Consider the following 17,813-nt stretch of genomic DNA (forward strand, 5'->3'; position numbering starts at 1 on the left):
ACACCATCTAATTAGGCAAAGGACATAGGAGTTCTAGGACCAATAGAAAAAAATTTTTCCCTAGAGTCTGATATCTTAAAATAATTAGGGAGGAGATGAGAAATAGTTTTGGAAAGCAAAACTAAGTATCATCAAACCAGGATTCAACTCCTGGCTTCACCAACAGTCATGTGATCCTGAGCAAGTAGTTTTCTCACTGAGCATGGTCTTTTTCTCACTGGGCTCTACATAAAACGTTTGTTAGTCCTTTCTCACCAACCAAGCCCTGCGTTCCTGGTATATTTACATTCAGTTTTGAAATTTCTAAGTTTTTTTTTAAAAGAAATCTCTAGGAACAAGTTCAAGATTTGATTGTTGAACTTATTCAATCCACCTGAAGATCAAGATGAAGTATCAGTGAGGGGCGCCTGGGTGGCTCAGTCGTTGAGCATCTGCCTTCGGCTCAGGTTATGATCCCAAAGTCCTGGGATCGAGCCCCACATCGGGCTCCCTGCTCTGTGGGAAGCCTGCTTCTCCCTCTCCCACTCCCCCTGCTTGTGTTCCCTCTCTCGCTGTGTCTCTCTCTGTCAAATAAATAAATAAAATCTTTAAAAAAAAAAAGATGAAGTATCAATGAGACCATTAGCCTAGAAGGATTAGCACACTGTTAAATAATGTACAGCTTTCAAGGTACAGCTGAGAAATGGACCAGCACACACACGCGCTTCAGAGAAGCGCTTCTTAAACATAAATGTGCACACGGATCCCGTAGGATCTTGTTAAAATGCAGATTCTGAGACACAGAGCAAGGCCTGAGATTCTGCAGAGGATGCTGGTACTGCTGGGTCCAGGGACCACACTGTGAAATAGGGAAGGGAGACACTTGACTCTAAGAATGTCTAAGAAAGGCAGTAAGTCCAGGTCCTTATTGTTTTGTGGGTTTTTTTTTTTTTAATTTTCCTAGAATTCTATTTTCTATTATTAAATCAGCCTTTCAAGTAAAAACAAAGTACCTACTAATCTGCACGAATGTTCCAGATTCATTACCTTCAAGTGACCACACACTGAGTTCTACTCCACACTGATCCTATCCTGATCCAGGGATTGGATCTCTGGAGTTGGGCTAGCAAGTTGGCCTTCCCCAACCAGAGAAAACAGCAGGGCCAGTTGTCTCTTTTCAATCCTCTGAAGCTGACAAAGCAGCTCCCCCTCTTTTGTAAGTCTAAGCCTTCATAAAACTCAGCATCCCCATCCCACCATCCATCCCTGGTGTCAGATTCCACAGTAAAGGGCTTAAGGCCCTGACATCTGGCTGGTGTCGTGGGCTCAGGGGAAGCCTCCAAAGACCCACCACCTCTTTTTTCTAACTGAATGGAATGTTCTGTAAGGGCCAGGCTCCAGTCACTACCTTTCCACAAGTCCCACTGGCCTGTGACACCTGTAGCCCAGTGAGGTTTCAGTCCGGTCACACATGTGGGGAAAGGATGCTTGGGGTCAAATATTATTTGTTCTAGAGCTGGAGGTTATGTTAAACTGGGAAACTACAGGAAGCAGAAAAAAGCAGGAACCGCAGAGGGAAAGGGTGTCTGGCCTGTGCGTCTGCTGCCTGCAAAACCAGCCAGAATGCATAGTGAGAGCAAAGGATCCAGAAGAATCCCTCAGTGGCCACAAGCCCACTCCAGCTAAGATGGCCATCCCGAGCCCTAATTCAGTGGCTCATTACCAAGTTCTCCTGGAACGTGCTTGCCATGGAAGCTAAAGCAGGCGGTGACGTTGAGGCAGTTCACAGGCTGCAGCCCATCGTGACACTGAGGCGCCGTGATGTTGATGGAGGCTGGGAGGAAGATGGAGACATCCACTGTAATGACAGGTCTCGCCCTGCGCGTCAAGAGAGGGAGGTGACTTAGTCATGCTCTCGGAACCAAACAAGAACTAACCCAGCGAAGGAAATCCTAGGCCTTCAGCTTTGCATTTAATTAAAGCATGAAATAACCAATGAGAGAGGGGCCAATGTGCCCTGTAAAGACTTTTTTCCTGGTTTTAGAAGTCGCTTATTTCCTAATAAATTAATGGTTAGCTTCCTAATAATAAAGGCAAGTAAGTTGCTAATAAAACACATCTGGTTGAAGCCATAAATGAACCACCAGATGTTGGGTGATTATTTAAAATTTCACCAATTAAGTTCCGATTTTCATTTTATTAGGAAGATAGTAATATATTTAAGAGGAGTTCCTACAGCAGATGCCAGGACTTGAGAAATAGATGTATCATCGGGAATTCCCGAGCATTTACTGTCTCTGTAAGCATGAAGTGCAGAATTCCAGTCCCATCCAGTGGGTTAAACCTCCCCCCTTCATTTCCTCCCTGCAATTCATGAAGCATTTTTCTAAAAGAACTTGATTAACAGAGTCCCAGCTGGTAACAGCAAAGTACTTCAGAGCTGAAGGAATCAACCCACCCGGCCTCAGGAGCAAGTGAAACCCTATAAACATCTGCATCCCTTATCACCAACACGGACCACCAGCACTACCTCCCACCCCATGCTTGATAGATGCATTGCATCCCTGTGGCACCTTCCGTGGATCCCCAGGGTCAGCCCACAAAACCTGATAATGACTCAGGCATTCTGCTCCCATTGCAAACACCTGCTCAGGGACGGTTCACCTAAGCTGTGCCTTAACCTCCCCTCCAGCCTCACAAAGAGACCCTTTTACCTCTAGGAAGCCCTGGCCTTCATGCCACTGGGGTGATATAACAAGATTAAGGGGCGTTAGTGGCTTGAGAACAATGACCCCGAAGAGCGCCCACGGTGAGAAAACAGATGGGGAAAAAGGAATACAACTCTCAGAGAAGACAGTATTAAGGAAAACCTCGGGGAAAGAGAGAAGGAAGGAGACACATGGCCGGGGGGGTGGGGTGGGGAGAGTTTCATTACTGCCATGGACGTGGGTCAAGACCAGAAGAGTTGTGACAAGTACAAGGGAACTGTGGGTCTCCCAGAGCAAATCCAGCTGTAAGGCCAACAGACATCAGACAACAGCAGTGCCTGAAAGAAATCCAAGGTCCTGGCCTTCCAATTTCCTTATGGGTTCATCCTTAGAAGATGCTATAAATAACACAGAAAACAAATACTCTGCTCCTGGTCAACGTGTTTTTACAGACGCCAACGGACACTCTATAAAGTGCCGGGGTCCTTCCACAGCCAGCTTACATTCCCTCTCCTGGGAGGTCTCCTCCAAGAACCCTGGCAGTTGGATGCCCCCCTCCACGTCCCCAGCACTAGCTTCACATCTCACCTCACTTACTGATTAAGGTCTTTGTCTAGTTCCACACCTGCTCCACCAGCCTTCGGGCCCCTCAACGGCTAGGACCCCGGCAAATTCATCACCGACAGCCTCAGGATAGGTGTTCAAAAACCCGAGGTGATTTATTAAATGCGTGCCAATTTCACTCCAGGCCCAGGGATTGAAAACCACAGGAGTGCCCAAAGTTTCACAAAACAGACAGAGGCACCAGGGAGAGCTGGTCTCTACACTGTGAGAGCCTCCACCCTGCCCAGGGCACATCCTGCCAGGTCACCGCATGGAAGAAAGGCCTCACCCCCTCCCACCATCCCAGGGGCCGCCGTGTCGGGGAGGCTACCTGGTCCCTGCTCAGAGCAGGGCCCTGCAGAGGAAGGCAGGGTGGGCAGACTGGCAAACTGATGTCGATGGAGGCTGTCAACACAGAATCCTCTGAGGTGAGGACAAAGACCTTCAGAAGCACATGTCTCACCAACATCAGTCAGATCAGGCCCTTGAACCTGTGTCAATTCCAAGAATTGTTTTTGGACCAGGGAAAGCCCAGAAATCTTTCCTAAACTCTCTCATTGCTTCCTTTGAACTTCACTGGCTGGCACAGCACCAGGAGCCTATCACCCTCACACAGGCCCTGCCCTCCCCAGCTAATCTGAGAGCACAAAATCAGCGAGGGCAGAGTGGGGCCAGCCCGCAGTCCTGCCTGCAGAGGTGCCAGGCTCAGTGAGAAAAGCAAAGGGGCACCTAAGGACAGCACCAAGACTTGATTTTTAAAAAGCTGGTAGCTAGAATACTTCTTTCTGATGACTCTGACAGTTCACATTCTGATACAGATGCTCCCTGACTTAATCACGGTCCGACGTAACGATTTTTGAACCTTATGATCAGGTGACGTGCACTTAGTAGAAACCGAACTTTGAATTCTGAATCTGGATCTTTCCCCGTGCTGGTGCTATGTGGGATGATTGTGTGGTGACGCTGGCCCAGGGCCACAGCTCCTGGGCTCCGCCACCAATCACGAGGGTGAATGCCCCGTACACTGACACCCTTTCTGTACCTGCGTGGCCTGTTTGTCATTTTAGGTACAGTATTCAATCATTTACATGAGATTGTCAATGCTTGATTACCAAATAGGCTTTGTGCTAGATGATTGTGCCCAACTGTAGGCAGATGCAAGTTGTTCTGAGCACAGTTAAGGTAGGCCAGGCTAAGTGATGGCATTCAGGAGGTCAGGGGTAGTAAATGCATTTCCACTTAGGATATTTTCAATTTATGATGGGTTCATCACCACATAAGTCAAGGTAGATCTGCACTTCGCCTGTATTTACTCCCAGGTAAAACCAGTCAGGATGCCCTCTGATGGGGTATCGCTCCCTCACCCCACCCTTCTGCGGGGGCAGTGCTGCTTACGGGACAGACACGAGTGGACAGACTGAGAGCCTACACCCCCCGGGGAAGATGGAGGCTACTAAACCAGCCCTGGAGCCATTTCTTCCAGGCAGCTAACTAATGTCCATGTACTTAGAGCCACCTGCAGTAAGGTGTTCTCTTCGCGGCAGCCCAAAGGATTTCAAGCCTGTACACATCTGGACTCTCTTCTGGAGGATACGTCAGAGTGGGCATGGTGTGTTTCACGTGCACGCATATCCTTAGTTTCTTTTTCTGGTCCCATCCAAACTCTGAGGGGACTCAAAGTCTATCTAACTTGCCGGTCAGTTAGGCCATGCCCGGGATGCCCCCCAGCTTAGCCAGCTGTCATCTCCAGACCTTCTTGTCCACAGTCGTTCAGCCACGTCCAGCACCTTATCAACAGATGCCACTGTGGATGACCAGCCTTCCCGGCCCTGTAGACATGCTCAGCAGTCCCTCTGCCTGTTCCTCCCTGGCCCTCTCTAAGGGGCCCCCAGCTTGCCTTCCCTGCTCCCAGAAGATACCTGAGGTGGTCACCCTCACCCATGTTTCACGCTGAACCTTGCCCTGGGCCTGCTCCAATCTTGGGGCCTGGCTCAAAGATCAGGTCCCTGCCACCCGCAGCCTATACAGCGCGTCCCACCTCCCTCTGCCCCCTCAACCCCCATTCATCCATGTCCCCTTCTCCCCCTGTCTCATCAGGCCCCAAGGCAGGAGTGGGGTCAGGGCAAGGTTTGTATGGATGAAGGTGAAGCTAAAGGTGACCGCCTCGGATTCTTGCGGACAGGAAAGGACCCAGGAGAGCAGGAGTAGTTTCAAAGACTCTTAGCCTAATCTCTGAGCCACCTGGCAATCCCATTTGCTCCTCTGTAGCCAAGCTTCTGGAAAAGAGTCAAACTTCACCATCTGTTTTCTTGCTTCTCCTTCTCTCTCCCACCCACAGCGATCTGACTTCCGCACCTCACTTCTCTCGACCTGCCAGAGCCAAGGGCACCATTGGCTTCACACCACCACCTCCGACAGGACTATATGGCCCTCTCTGCTGAGCTTGAGGTGGGCAGGTGCCCTTGACCACATAACCCTGCTTTATCATCCTCATGGCACTGACCACAATCTATAATTATCTCCTTTTTAAAATTAATAGAACTTCAATGTCACTTGGTTTCTTCATCCATAAAATGGGAACAACGGTAATAATATCTAGGTCATGGAGTTGTTAAGAAAACTAAGAATTAAAATATGTTCTATCAGGGCGCCTGGGTGGCTCAGTCAGTTAAGCCTCCGACTCTTGATTTTGGCTCAGGTCATGATCTCAGGGTTGATTCTCTTAAGAGTCTCTCTCTCTTCCTCTTCCTCTCCCCCCTCAAAAAAAAACTATGTTCTATCAACAAGAGAACAGAAGAACAAACTACAGGGTATTCAGTAAACGGACTACTGCTCAGTAAGGGGAAAAAGAAATGAACACCACACAACAGCACGGGTGAATCTCAAACGCATTGTACCAAGTGAAAGAAGCCAGAACCAAGACAGTGGGTACTACATACTTCCATCTACGTGAAAAACTAGACCAGGCAGAACTGATCTACAGCAATGAAAATCAGACCGACGGTTGTCCGTCAGGAGGGGACATAACTGGGAAGAGGCAGGAGGAAACTTTCTGGGGTGATGGAAATTGTTATTTATCTTAACGGCGGTGGCAGTTACACACGCGTGTACGCTGCTTAAAGCTCATCAAGCAGTATACTTAAATCAGCAGGCTCCACTGTATGCAAATTGTACCCCAATACGAAGAGAAGAAACAAAAACAACCAGAAAGAGTTACACGTGTGGGAGCCTAAGCAGTGCCTGACATGTGGTAGGCACTTAGCAAACACTGGTTGTATTAGTTACTTGTATAGTTGTTCAGCGAGGTGCACCTGGGATCCGACACGTAGTTGAGCACCACAGGTCAACCATATTAGCTGAACAAATGAGGGAATGGATCTCTGATCTCCTCATCCCTCCACACTCCTCCCTCAGCTATCAGGGCCTTCTGCTGACCACCTCGTCCAGGCATGCCCAGCAGCCCCTCTCCTAAAGCCTCTGCTCTTGATAAGCAGTCCGTGGCATTCTACCCAAAGGACGCTGCCTTTGCCCCTGGATGATCTCCCCTCACCAGCTTCAGCCACCACTCCAGGCTGGGGTCTGGGGCTCCCATCTGCTGTGGAACTGTCCCGCTTTATGTCTCCATCCACGTGTGGGCAAAACTCCCAGAGGAGGCCAAGGAGGAGAGAAAAAGAAAAGTCCCTTGGGGCTGAGGTTCACAGCTGGAAGCTGATAAAATACAAGAATGATGAAAAAGCAGAATCTACAAGATATCCCTTAAGCCAGATGCTCCGCGTTTTAAGAGCACCTGCTTTCAACTGCAAGAGCCGGGGACTGTGTTTTATTCTAGAGGAAACGTGACAAGCCGGAGCAAGCTGCTTGGGACAGCGAAGAGGGGAGAAGGACACCACACAGGCGGTGGGTAAGCTCAGCTTCTAAAGTGTCACCTCAGTCACTGGAGGCCACGTGAGCTGTTTTACCTGAGAGGAGATGGCCAACCCACAGGGCGGGGTAGGATGAAGAAAGCAGAGATCCAATCACAAAGCAATAGCAATAGCGAGGTCACGGCCTGGGGGGGGCACGCATGCCACCATCAAATACTAAAGGGCTGCTACATGCAAGATATAGGATCAAGAAGCAGAATTTTAGGGAGGCAAATTTAGCATAAGTTATCTAAGAATCGCTAACATTTATTGACCACCTACCTGTTCTATGCATTTTGCATGTAGTACTAACTCACAGAGTTCTACAGACCCAGTGAGGAAGTACTACTGTTCTCCTGTTGAACAGGTGAGAATCCCGAAAGACAGGTTACCTGACTCACCCAGGGAAACTCGCCTCCCAACAGCAGAGTGGGGGTTCGAACCCAGGCCGGCTGGCCCCGGAGTTCACCCTCTTAACCCAAGGCAATTCTGCCTCCTTAACAATTTAACATCCTGAGTTAGCGGGTTATTAACTGGTTCCCTCCAAAGTTACTAAGCTCTCACCCCTAGGGGCACCTCACTCAGGAGGAGGCCGGGTGTTTTGCAGCCAGAGACTCGGAGGAAGGCGCTGCTGAATGAGAAGAATCTGGGGGTGTGCAACTACATGGCCTCTGGGACCCCTTCCAGCTCTAAGATCTCACTGGCCTATTTTAGAAAGTTCTGCCATCACGTTATTAACAAAACCTAAGAGCTGGCTCCCACTCCAAAGGGTAATTCCACCTCCTCTGACTCATACAGACAGAAATACTTGGAGATGGTTCACGGTGGGATGGCAGGCCACAGCATTTGTAGGAGAGATTCAGGCTGCATGGGCTGCAAGGGCTCCCATCCCTCACCTCTGCCTCCACAGGCCAGGAAGTACTGTCCACAGGGCAGGAGGCTCCCGGCCCCTGGGGATCTGGGGACTGACAAGGTGGGGATGAAGAGCTGGGACAAGGCAGTGCTTTGGAGCCCCTGAGTGTCCTGGCACCCATAGGAAATGACAACATAGTATACACACATTCATGAAGCAGCTGATCATGGCAAAAGGCAAAACCCCTAGGGCTGAAGCCACCCCAAGCCCCAGGGATGCTACGGTCTCAGAGCTGCAAGCCACTGGAGGCCCACCAGCTAGAAACTCTGCAACAGGGTGTAAAGAGGACAAGAAAAGAAAGGTCACATTTCCACTTCCCGAGCACCTCCGGGGACAGGACGGAGAGAATTGCTGACTAAGGGGGAATAACTCCCCCAACCACCCCCATCACCAAATTCCAGCCCCCACCGTGAAGAAGAGTCCGGGAAGCAAGAGGAAAGCATCTCACCTTAGAAGAACCACGCTGTCAGACATGAAGGCTCCAATAGTTACATCTGAAAATCAGAAGTTCGTAGCATTCAGAGATGTGCTGAAGCTCCTCCCAGCCCACCCACCCCCTGGCAAGGTCCACAGCCACGGGGGCCCAGCACTGAGGTCGGGTCCCCTGACAGCCTTCCTCTGGGACATTCGATGACCTTGTAAAAGTGAGAGCCACACTGACTCACGTGGCAGCCAATCACCGGCTGTGGCTTGGTGAGACCTTGAAATGTGGCTGGTACAAAAACGATGAACTAGCTCAAAAAATTTTATATTATTTAAAATTGATTTCACCTATTTCTATCTTTTTCACGTGTTTCCTAGAATACATTAAATTATATATGTGGCTCATACTATGTATCTTTTGGACACCAGTGAATTACAGAGACAGATACTTAGAACTAAATGAGCCGGAAAAAAGCTCTAGGTTCTGTAGAACATGTGAATCATCTCTGCTCTACCCCTCACTCTGTGTGACCTCAGAGTCTCTCAGAGAGTCCTTGTCTGTACCATGGACATAATTATCCCCAGTGTCTTCTTCAAAAACTGATAATATTTCTTAATATTTAAATCAGACATCTATTAAATATTTACTAGACATATTAGTTGTTAAATATTATATTTTTAAAATATTTAAATATACCTGACATATTAAATCACATATTTAAATCAGAAAATTCATGAAATACTTAGTACACTACAAACCAAGACACAAGTGTTAACTGGTAATGTTTATTATTTTTTTAAGATTTTATTTGTCAGAGAGAACGCGCAAGCAGGGGGAGTGGCAGGCACCCCGCTGAGCAGGGAGCCCGATGTGGGGCTCGATCCCAGGACCCTGGGATCATGACCTGAGCTGAAGGCAGACTGAGCCACCCAGGCGTCCCAGTAATGTTTATTCTTAAATAACTTTAATTTATGAAGTATATACTCATCCAATAGCTCTCTGCCTTTCTTCCCCTTGAGTATAAACTCCTTAGTCCTGGGTGTTTAGTCTTTAGTCCTTCCTCAAGACAGCAAGATGACCATTACCACTTTACAGTACCAAGCATCTGAATCCGAGAGCCTGAATCCACATGTCTATACAATGCTCTCATTAAGGAAAAAGAAACAGCAAATCCATGAATTATAGTGCTGTTAAATTTCTGCACTTGGGTGTGCTCGTTAATTTTGCTGTTTTCCAAGTCTTTTTGATTTGACTGGATGTTTGAAAATAAAAGAACCTGAGGGATTTGTCATTTCTTTTATGAAAAATGTAAAAAGTTCAGGGGTGCCTGGGTGGCTCAGTCAGTTAACCATCTGCCTTTGGCTCAGGTCATGATCCCAGGGTCCTGGGATCGAGTCCTGCACTGGGCTCCCTGCTCAGCGGGGAGTCTGCTTCTCCCTTTGCCCCTCCCCCCAATGCGTGTGCTTGCTCACTCTCTCTCAAATAACAATTTAAAAAAATCTGAAAAAAAAAAGAGAAAAATGTAAGAAATTCACATGCATCATGAAGCGTGAACACACCTGCTCATAGTGCACATGCATCTCGGCCTACCACGATATGGCCTCTGGCTGGGCCCCTAAGTTTTCTGTGGCTCGGTACCCTTGTTTATCAAGTGGGGGATACCCCACCTTTACCCACCTGCTGCACTAACTATAAGAGGTGAACTGCACGTGGGAGAATTTTGCCAACATCAGGTATTATTTCAGGATGGCCACAAATTACCCAAAACAAGAAGAACTGCTTTCTCCAACGTAAGAAGACCCATGAGGGTCCATAGGAACAAAGCTTCAGGGTTGACCCTTTCCTACCCCCTCCTCCTGGCTCTGTAAGGTCACAAGAAATGATCAAAACTGCTGCCCATAAGAAACTACCAAATGCACGGCCCTCATGCGGCACTGCCCTGGGTCTCAGAAGTCCTTCCGGGGCATTTTAAGTGGAAAGAAATACTTCCTCACGACAGCAAGATGACCGGTATTTCCAGGGAAATGTTTCCTGAATTCCAGGACGATTTCAGATTTTTTCAAATTCTCATCTGTGTTTCCTCACCTCGCCCTACTCCGTCCCCTTCAAACCCCAGAAGAACCACCATCCCCCCGCCCAGTGCATTTTCCCTAAACTGGACAACATTTGGGATTAAGGTGGGAAATGGAACATTTTTATTCAATTAGCCTCAACCACCACGAGGCATTAATTCACCCTGAAGACAAGGCAGCCAGCCTTGAACGGTGAAGGTCTGGTTTGTCCGTCAGGGAGAGAGCATGGTTTTCTTTTTTGCTCCAAATATTTCAATTCTCTTGCAGGGGTTAGGAGGTGGGAAAGGTGCTGCCCAGCTCCTTTTTCCCTTCTCAAGGGTAAGAAGCCTCTATGCTTAAATATCGAGGAAAACATGAGGTTTTGCTATCATTTTTAATGTGGTCAGTGCTTTTTTTTTCTTCATTAGAAAGAGCCGCCACCACAGAAATCACTGTTTGTTTTTGTTTTTTTGTTTGTTTCTTTTGAAATCAATTCATCCTTTTGGTGCCTAAACTCTTCAGAATAGATCACTCTAAAACCCCAAAATAAACTTCAACACCTTAAAATCAAATACCAGGGGCACCTGGGTGGCTCAGTTGGTTAAGCAACTGCCTTCGGCTCAGGTCATGATCCTGGAGTCCCGGGATCGAGTCCCACATCGGGCTTCCTGCTCAGCAGGGAGTCTGCTTCTCCCTCTGACCCTCTTCCCTCTTGTGCTTTCTATCTCTCATTCTCTCTCTCTCTCAAATAAATAAATAAAATCTTTTAAAAAAATCTTAAAATCAAATACCAGGCAAAGCATCCCCTTCTATTGTGGGAATTTTCCTCATCCTAAATAGATGTCACCACTGCTTAACCAGACTGGAAATGACCCCAACTCAGCATTTATCTTCGTTTATCTCATATGCCTTCAAAGAAAAACAGCTTACCAGGATAGCCATTTCCATCCATATCAATGCCTCCTGATATGGACTGCCCAAACATCCGCAGAACTGGACTTATCTTCTGGCCTGACAGTTTCTGAAACAGATAATAGGGAAATTGAGTCACCGGATAGGAGCACAGTGGTAAATAAGAACCCATGACTGTTCTACGCAGCTTCCGTTGGACACTCGGTCCTGAAGCTGTGGAAAGAGAAAACTGTAGTCCTAATTTGATCCTGGGGTTTTTAGCACCTGGTTGAAGACCACACACTCTGTTATTGTGACTTGCCTTAGCTACATGTCATTGTTTAAAAATTTTTCCAAGCTCAGTGTTCACAAAAAACCCACGCAGACTCGTGTGCTAATGTTTTGACATGCCACATGAAGTTTGATATAGATGTTTACTTCCATTTCCAACAGCGGTTCTGTTTCATTTCCACATAGGTGGAGCTGGCTGAAATTCTAAGAACATGTTTTCCTTAGCTCTCTCTACCCAAATATGTACTAAACATGGACCACCCCTGTCCTCGGAGATGCACGTGAGTCTTTCCCTGGGTGGACAGGCAATGAGCGTGTCTAGCTGGAAAAGATGCCACATGGAAACCGCCTCTCAGTCAAGCTGACCAGAAGATCTCATAGGGCTCCAGAGCTTCACAGACAGGATGAGACTGGCCTATCTAGTAAACCTGGAGCTGCATGGTCCTGAACCTTCTATAATCTGTAGGAAATCCTAAAAAAAAAAAAAAAAAAATCAGCTGAAGCCACCCTCCTCCCCAATCAACCAGTTAGAGTTCACAGCTCTACCACCAAGGGGCATCTGTTCTTTTATTTGTCATGAAGTTCAATCTATATTAACACACACTGCCTTTGTTCAGGACTATTTACTGTACACGCAGCCTTCATCCTTCATCAACATCTGTGTAGCACAGTTCCTCAAAAGATATCAAACTTCCTGAATCTGAAAAGTCCCAGGGATCTGACCTGCTCCTTCTTCCCTTTGTTTTTACAGTCTCTTTGGGGAGGCTTACCTCCCAATACCCTCACTGTGGATGATAAGAAAAATGCTTTGTTTGTACAGCACAATCCCTATCAGAACCAGGTTTACAGATAGGCAGGGGCTCACTTTGGATTTTCTTTCTGCATCCTTTTCCATACTGAGTCATCCTGCAGAGAAGTCATGAGTGTGGGGAGAGGGAGTTTCCATAGGATCTACAGATGGAGACACCAGGGACCAACCCCTCACCCCCAGCACCTCCCAGGAGCCCATCACTGCAAATAACCTTCCACTTGCCATCTTCAGTTAAGCCATCCATCAGGAAATGTGCAAGCCTCATAGTACGAATCAGAGCACCGTAGCAAATGCTAAAGAAATGTTTCTTGCTAACAGGCAGAGCTCCACATCCCACATGGCTCTGTCTAAACAAACATGTATGTATGTCTATTTCTTAAAAGCCCCATTTTGAGGCATTTCTAAGCTCTGCTGTGCCTGGGACAAGGGGGAAGAGTGAAGGGGTGGTCCATTTGGGGGTGGCGATGCAGGCTTAAGTTATCCCACAGACATCTGCAGGCCATTAGGCCATAAAGCCAGGAAGATAAGTCTGCTCAGTGCTAATAACCCCAAATGAAAACCAGGAGCCTTGGAAAAACTCCACTTGCCCAGGTTTACAGGCAGTGTCCTTACGGCAGGAGAAAGATCACAGGGGCCGCCATGACATGCCCAGGGGGTTCTCAAATGGAGAAAAGCACACAAGGATCTTAAAATCAACACTTTTGATGATGAACTCAAGAAAGAGGAATGAGTTAAAGAGTAATGTGGACGAACTTCAGCCCTGATCTCACAATTTAGCCGGCAGAAATAATACCAGTCTGGGCCAAAGAAAAGCAACTCCTTTGCCCAGAGCTGTTTCTGATTTCTTCCTCTGGTTCACCCGCACAATGCCCGCTCTGTCCAGACCCCAGCCCTGAAGAATCTGTCATTAAAGGATTATTTTTTTCCTTTTAAATCACTGACCTTATCATATACATATTAGCAGCTTGGAAAAGTATAAGCATAGTTGTTTCTTTCTTTTTTTTTTTTTTTAAGTGCCCTAAACCACTTCTCTTTGTCAAATCTGACGAGCCCGCCGGCATGCTGACGGAGGCAGGACGCATCCAGCTGCTGATCCCTGCTTCCTACTAAAGACACTCCATGCTAACCACAAAATTTGTACTGCAGTTATCTGCGGGGATTCCACCCAGCAACAAAACAAAACACTGGAGGGCCGCAGGAGGAGGGGAAGCAGGGGTCTCTGACAGGTTGCCCTCTGTGTGATTCGCTTCCAAGGTCCGGGAACAAGCTTCCAGGAGGATGCGTGGAAAGTGACCCCGGCAGCTGCCGGAGGACCGGCCTCCCTGGATGACTTCCCGCTTGTCACATTGTGAAGAGGGTCCCTCAGACCACAGCAGCCCTCCTGATGTGGATGTGGCCCCCAACCTGTGCCCAAAGCCCTCTTCCTCCTGCCACATCGGCTGAGTCACCTAAGAGCTTACTGTCACCATTATTCATTTCTAATGAGAAGAAGATGGTCCCGGTAGACCCATGCCCCTTGGAGTATGTGGGCTTCAGAGCAAAATAAGTTTCCATATTTCTAAGTTTTCCAGCTGAGCTTCCCTAGGTGTTCCTTCCTCCAATGTGGAGTTGAGGGCGTGGTTACAATAAAAGGTTGGGAGTCAGAAGGGGAAAGTTTTAGGGGCCATACTGCCACTTACTAGTCAGAGACCTTGGGCAAGCTGAGTCCCCTTCCCCGGCAGGAGGCACCTCATAAAGACAAGGTGTATAATAAAGTCACCATCTCACAGCAGTAGGACAAAGGACTAAAGAAAAGAGGGCAGAGTGGTCCCCCCTCTCTGCCCTCTGCCTCGCAAGGGAGTCACTGAGCTGGGCTGGCCCCAGCAGAGAGGGCGCAGGAAGCTGGCCACTAACCAACCCTCAACCTCTAATCAGTTCACTTGTATCTGCTGCAAGAACAATAATTATGAATGCATGAATTGAACTTACATTTATGTATTGGCTCTTAAAATCCACTTGTAAAGTCTCTTTCTTACCTAGAGACTTCAATACATGAACAGATTTGGACACTTTCCTAATACTTCATTTTAGAGAACACTTCTAGAACATTTCACAAGAACACGATTCAGTTGAGAGTTCTGTTTCCTTAGAGATAATCAAGATATGAGGCCAGCTTCTTTGTGATGAGAAATAGAAGCATGAGTAGGAAGTGATAAGCACATAAGAAGCGCTCAACAGATCAATATTTGCTGACTGGAAATTTCTCAACTTGTGTTGAGTCCCTTTCTGTCCTGACCCACTCACTGGGTCAGGCCTGCGCCACTCCAGACAGAGACATCCACAAATAGCCTGACGATGCCTCTGTCAAGAGAGTGACTTCCTTTTTTCCCATGGGCTGGGCTTGAGACCATCAGCAAGATTAAACACCAAGCTGATACAGCAAAAAACAAAACTCACCACTTCCACGTTCCCAAGTCTGGAGCTCAAGGCCAGAGCTTTGACCAGCTCCTCACTGCAACACCAATTACAACAACCAGCGCTGTGGCAACTTTCAGGCCCCTCCTCCATGAACCGTTGTCTCTCTAAATTATATTTTACAACATATTCCTTTGCCCTGCACAGATGGTTGACAAAGGAGCAACTAAAATAGAAAACCTCTTCTTCTTCAAGAAATAACTCTGAATGTGGGTAAGGGTGGGGATATAATCTTCCACAGACAGAATGCTTCCCTGACAGTGAGCAATGGTCTCTGTCTTTCACTGGAGAGCAGGAAGGTTGAACTTAGAGACCATGTTGTGTTTTCCTCTGTACTCCAGGGTGTGGTACAGACTAAAGGTTCCCTATGTGTTTGTCAGATGAATGTATGGACAGTTACCATGTCATTCTCACTGCAATTACCATTGAGTACTGAGGGATGATCCCGCCAGAGTCGCCATGATAGATATAGACGGCCCCGGAGAAGTCGTCCTCCTTGGGTGCGCCAATGGCCACATCTGAGGGGAGAAAAACAGCTATGGGTTAGAGATCCATATGGAGTAATATAAGGAGTTTTCCTAATTCCTGCCATCAGCTGGGTCCCTCCATACCAGAAATTTCTTGGTCGTTGGTTGTTCAGGCATTAAGCTAGACACACACTCTCTTAGCAGGGAAAAAAAAGGGCTGGGGGGTAGAAAGAAAATTACTGAAGCTGAGAAGGGTTTAGGTTCCAGAAGACTTCCTACCTCATCCTCACAGAAAAAAATCATTGACCCATCCAATAAAAGAAATGCAAATATAAACCATCCACCCGAATTTCTCTCAGGGGAATTCCATCAACTATGGTTATTGCATAACTGAGAAAGACGACTCTGTTCCTGGAGAAGGGACTTAAATAAAATGGCATTCACTTCCCAAAAAAACATCATTACCCTCACAAACTGACAGCCCCTGGGACAAAGCTGAGATCTTCCTGACTTTATTCCCTTTGCTTCTAACAAAAGTCATGTGTTTGCAGAAGTGAGGTCAAGGGTGAGGGGCACGTTCTCACACGACCTCAAGCCGGGATCCTCTCCGGCCAGGGGTGTGAGGGGTATCAAAGGAGCCTGGATGTCTGGCCTGAGGCAAGAGCTGCCCCCCAGCCTGTCCTCCACCTCAGCTGTCCCCCTAGTGACGTGGCTCCCACAGGTCCTGATGTCCGTCTGCTGCGTATACAGTAAGTGGAGGCGGCACTGAACAGACCAGAGTGAGGAGCCAAGAGGCTGGGAAGGAATCTGCAGTCCAGATGGAACTTGGCATCAGGTACCCACAGCCCTACCCTCTCAGCAGGGGCATATTCAAGTCCATCTCCTTGCTGTCCCTCTCAAGGCTGAGACTGTCTAAGTCCCTCCTCACTCACTGTACTAACCACGTGGTAGAGCCTTAGAGGCTCAGACACGAGGAAGCCCGTTCAAACACATCTGCAACAAGAAGCCCCAGTGGCCCAGCCCTAGGTTCCCTCGCACGGCAGACACACAGCCATGACCTCGGGGCTGCTGAGAAGGTACCACGTGGAAGCAGAAGTGCAGTGGGCTCAGAGCCCGGCCCTGAGTGTCTGCACGGAGAACATCTTCTCTAAGGGCACCCCTCCCTGCAGGGGCCTTCCAAGCAGGAGGCAGATCCAGGAGCACCTTGTGCCAGAGCGAAGCCAGAGGGCGGTGAGGGCTCACTGACCTGGGAACCCATCATCATCAAGGTCACCCAGGCTGGCGATGCTCTCCCCAAAGTGTGCATTGTAGGCGCCATCACCACTCAGGGCCAGCTGCTCCTCGAGGGCTCCCTGGGAAACAGGATGGAGGAAAAAATGGAAAACAAAACAAAACCAGAACCAAAACAACCCCCAATAAAACCAAAGCTCCGAATGCCACCCCGGGAGCACACCCATAGACAGGAAAGACCTGGGCAGAATCACGGGCACCCAAGCTTCTCTCTCCTGGTGGCAAAATGAGTCCCTTTCACCTGTGCAGCAGGAGGGTCTCCCACAGCCTGAGATGCCTTTTAGAGGGAAGAGGATTCTCAGGTTGGCCAATGACTCCACCTCTCCCTTGTCCTGACACTCCACAAACCTACCTACCTACATACCTGTCGCCACAAAATCCTCTCAGCTGCCGTTACCTTTTGTTCCCCAAAGGTGTTTTACGTGGGCATACATATTTCTACTTTTTCTTTCCTGTCCCATTTAATACAAGTTTATAAAGCTGCTTTGCAAGGTGCGTGTAATCAGTAATCTTGACAGAGTCATGGTTCAGAAAACCCAACACCAGGGTTCTTGGCCAGGGAAGGGGTGGGGACACGCACACCTGTGCCCGTTATCGTGGGGCTCAGATTTGGATTTCTTGAGCAAACACCACCCAACAGAGGGAGGGGATCAATGGTGTATGGTGGAAGTAAAAGCCATCTGAGGATACCCACTCTACCTCAAATCACTGACATGTCAGTATCAGAGTATTAAAACACAATCTGAGATTTTGAGGCATAAGAATGTCAAAACCTGCCCCAGTGAAGAGGTACTCGGGACCCAGTGCACACCCACAAGCCATCCAAGGGAGTGTCTGGCTTTAGATTGGACTTTATGATTCTCCCCATTTTACAGATGAGGAAACTGAGCCACTAATTTTAAGCTATTTGTCCACATCACACAGGCTAGTAAGTGAAAAAAACCAAGGTCCAGGTCCATCTGTCTCCAAAGTCACCATGTTTCCACTCCTCTACACCACTTCATCATCATCAATCAGACAGGGTAAGGC

At 48.0% G+C, this 17,813-nt stretch overlaps 1 protein-coding gene across 1 annotated transcript in view; it reads right to left on the reverse strand.

Moving 5' to 3' along the window:
- The window catches only part of ITGA9 (integrin subunit alpha 9), a 333,429-nt gene that overhangs the window by 256,706 nt on the left and 58,910 nt on the right, over positions 1-17,813 (reverse strand). The window contains exons 10-14 of the mRNA XM_028107025.2: positions 16,741-16,846; positions 15,451-15,545; positions 11,511-11,601; positions 8,554-8,599; positions 1,703-1,857 (exon numbers count right to left, since the gene is read on the reverse strand). Of these exons, the coding sequence (XP_027962826.1) occupies positions 1,703-1,857; positions 8,554-8,599; positions 11,511-11,601; positions 15,451-15,545; positions 16,741-16,846 (493 nt within the window). The remainder of the gene's footprint in view (positions 1-1,702; positions 1,858-8,553; positions 8,600-11,510; positions 11,602-15,450; positions 15,546-16,740; positions 16,847-17,813) is intronic.

Source organism: Eumetopias jubatus, unplaced genomic scaffold (genome assembly GCF_037043125.1).
Source record: "Eumetopias jubatus isolate StellerSeaLion01/CBP00866 unplaced genomic scaffold, mEumJub1_p1.0 scaffold_1, whole genome shotgun sequence".
Taxonomy (NCBI): Eukaryota; Metazoa; Chordata; class Mammalia; order Carnivora; family Otariidae; genus Eumetopias; species Eumetopias jubatus.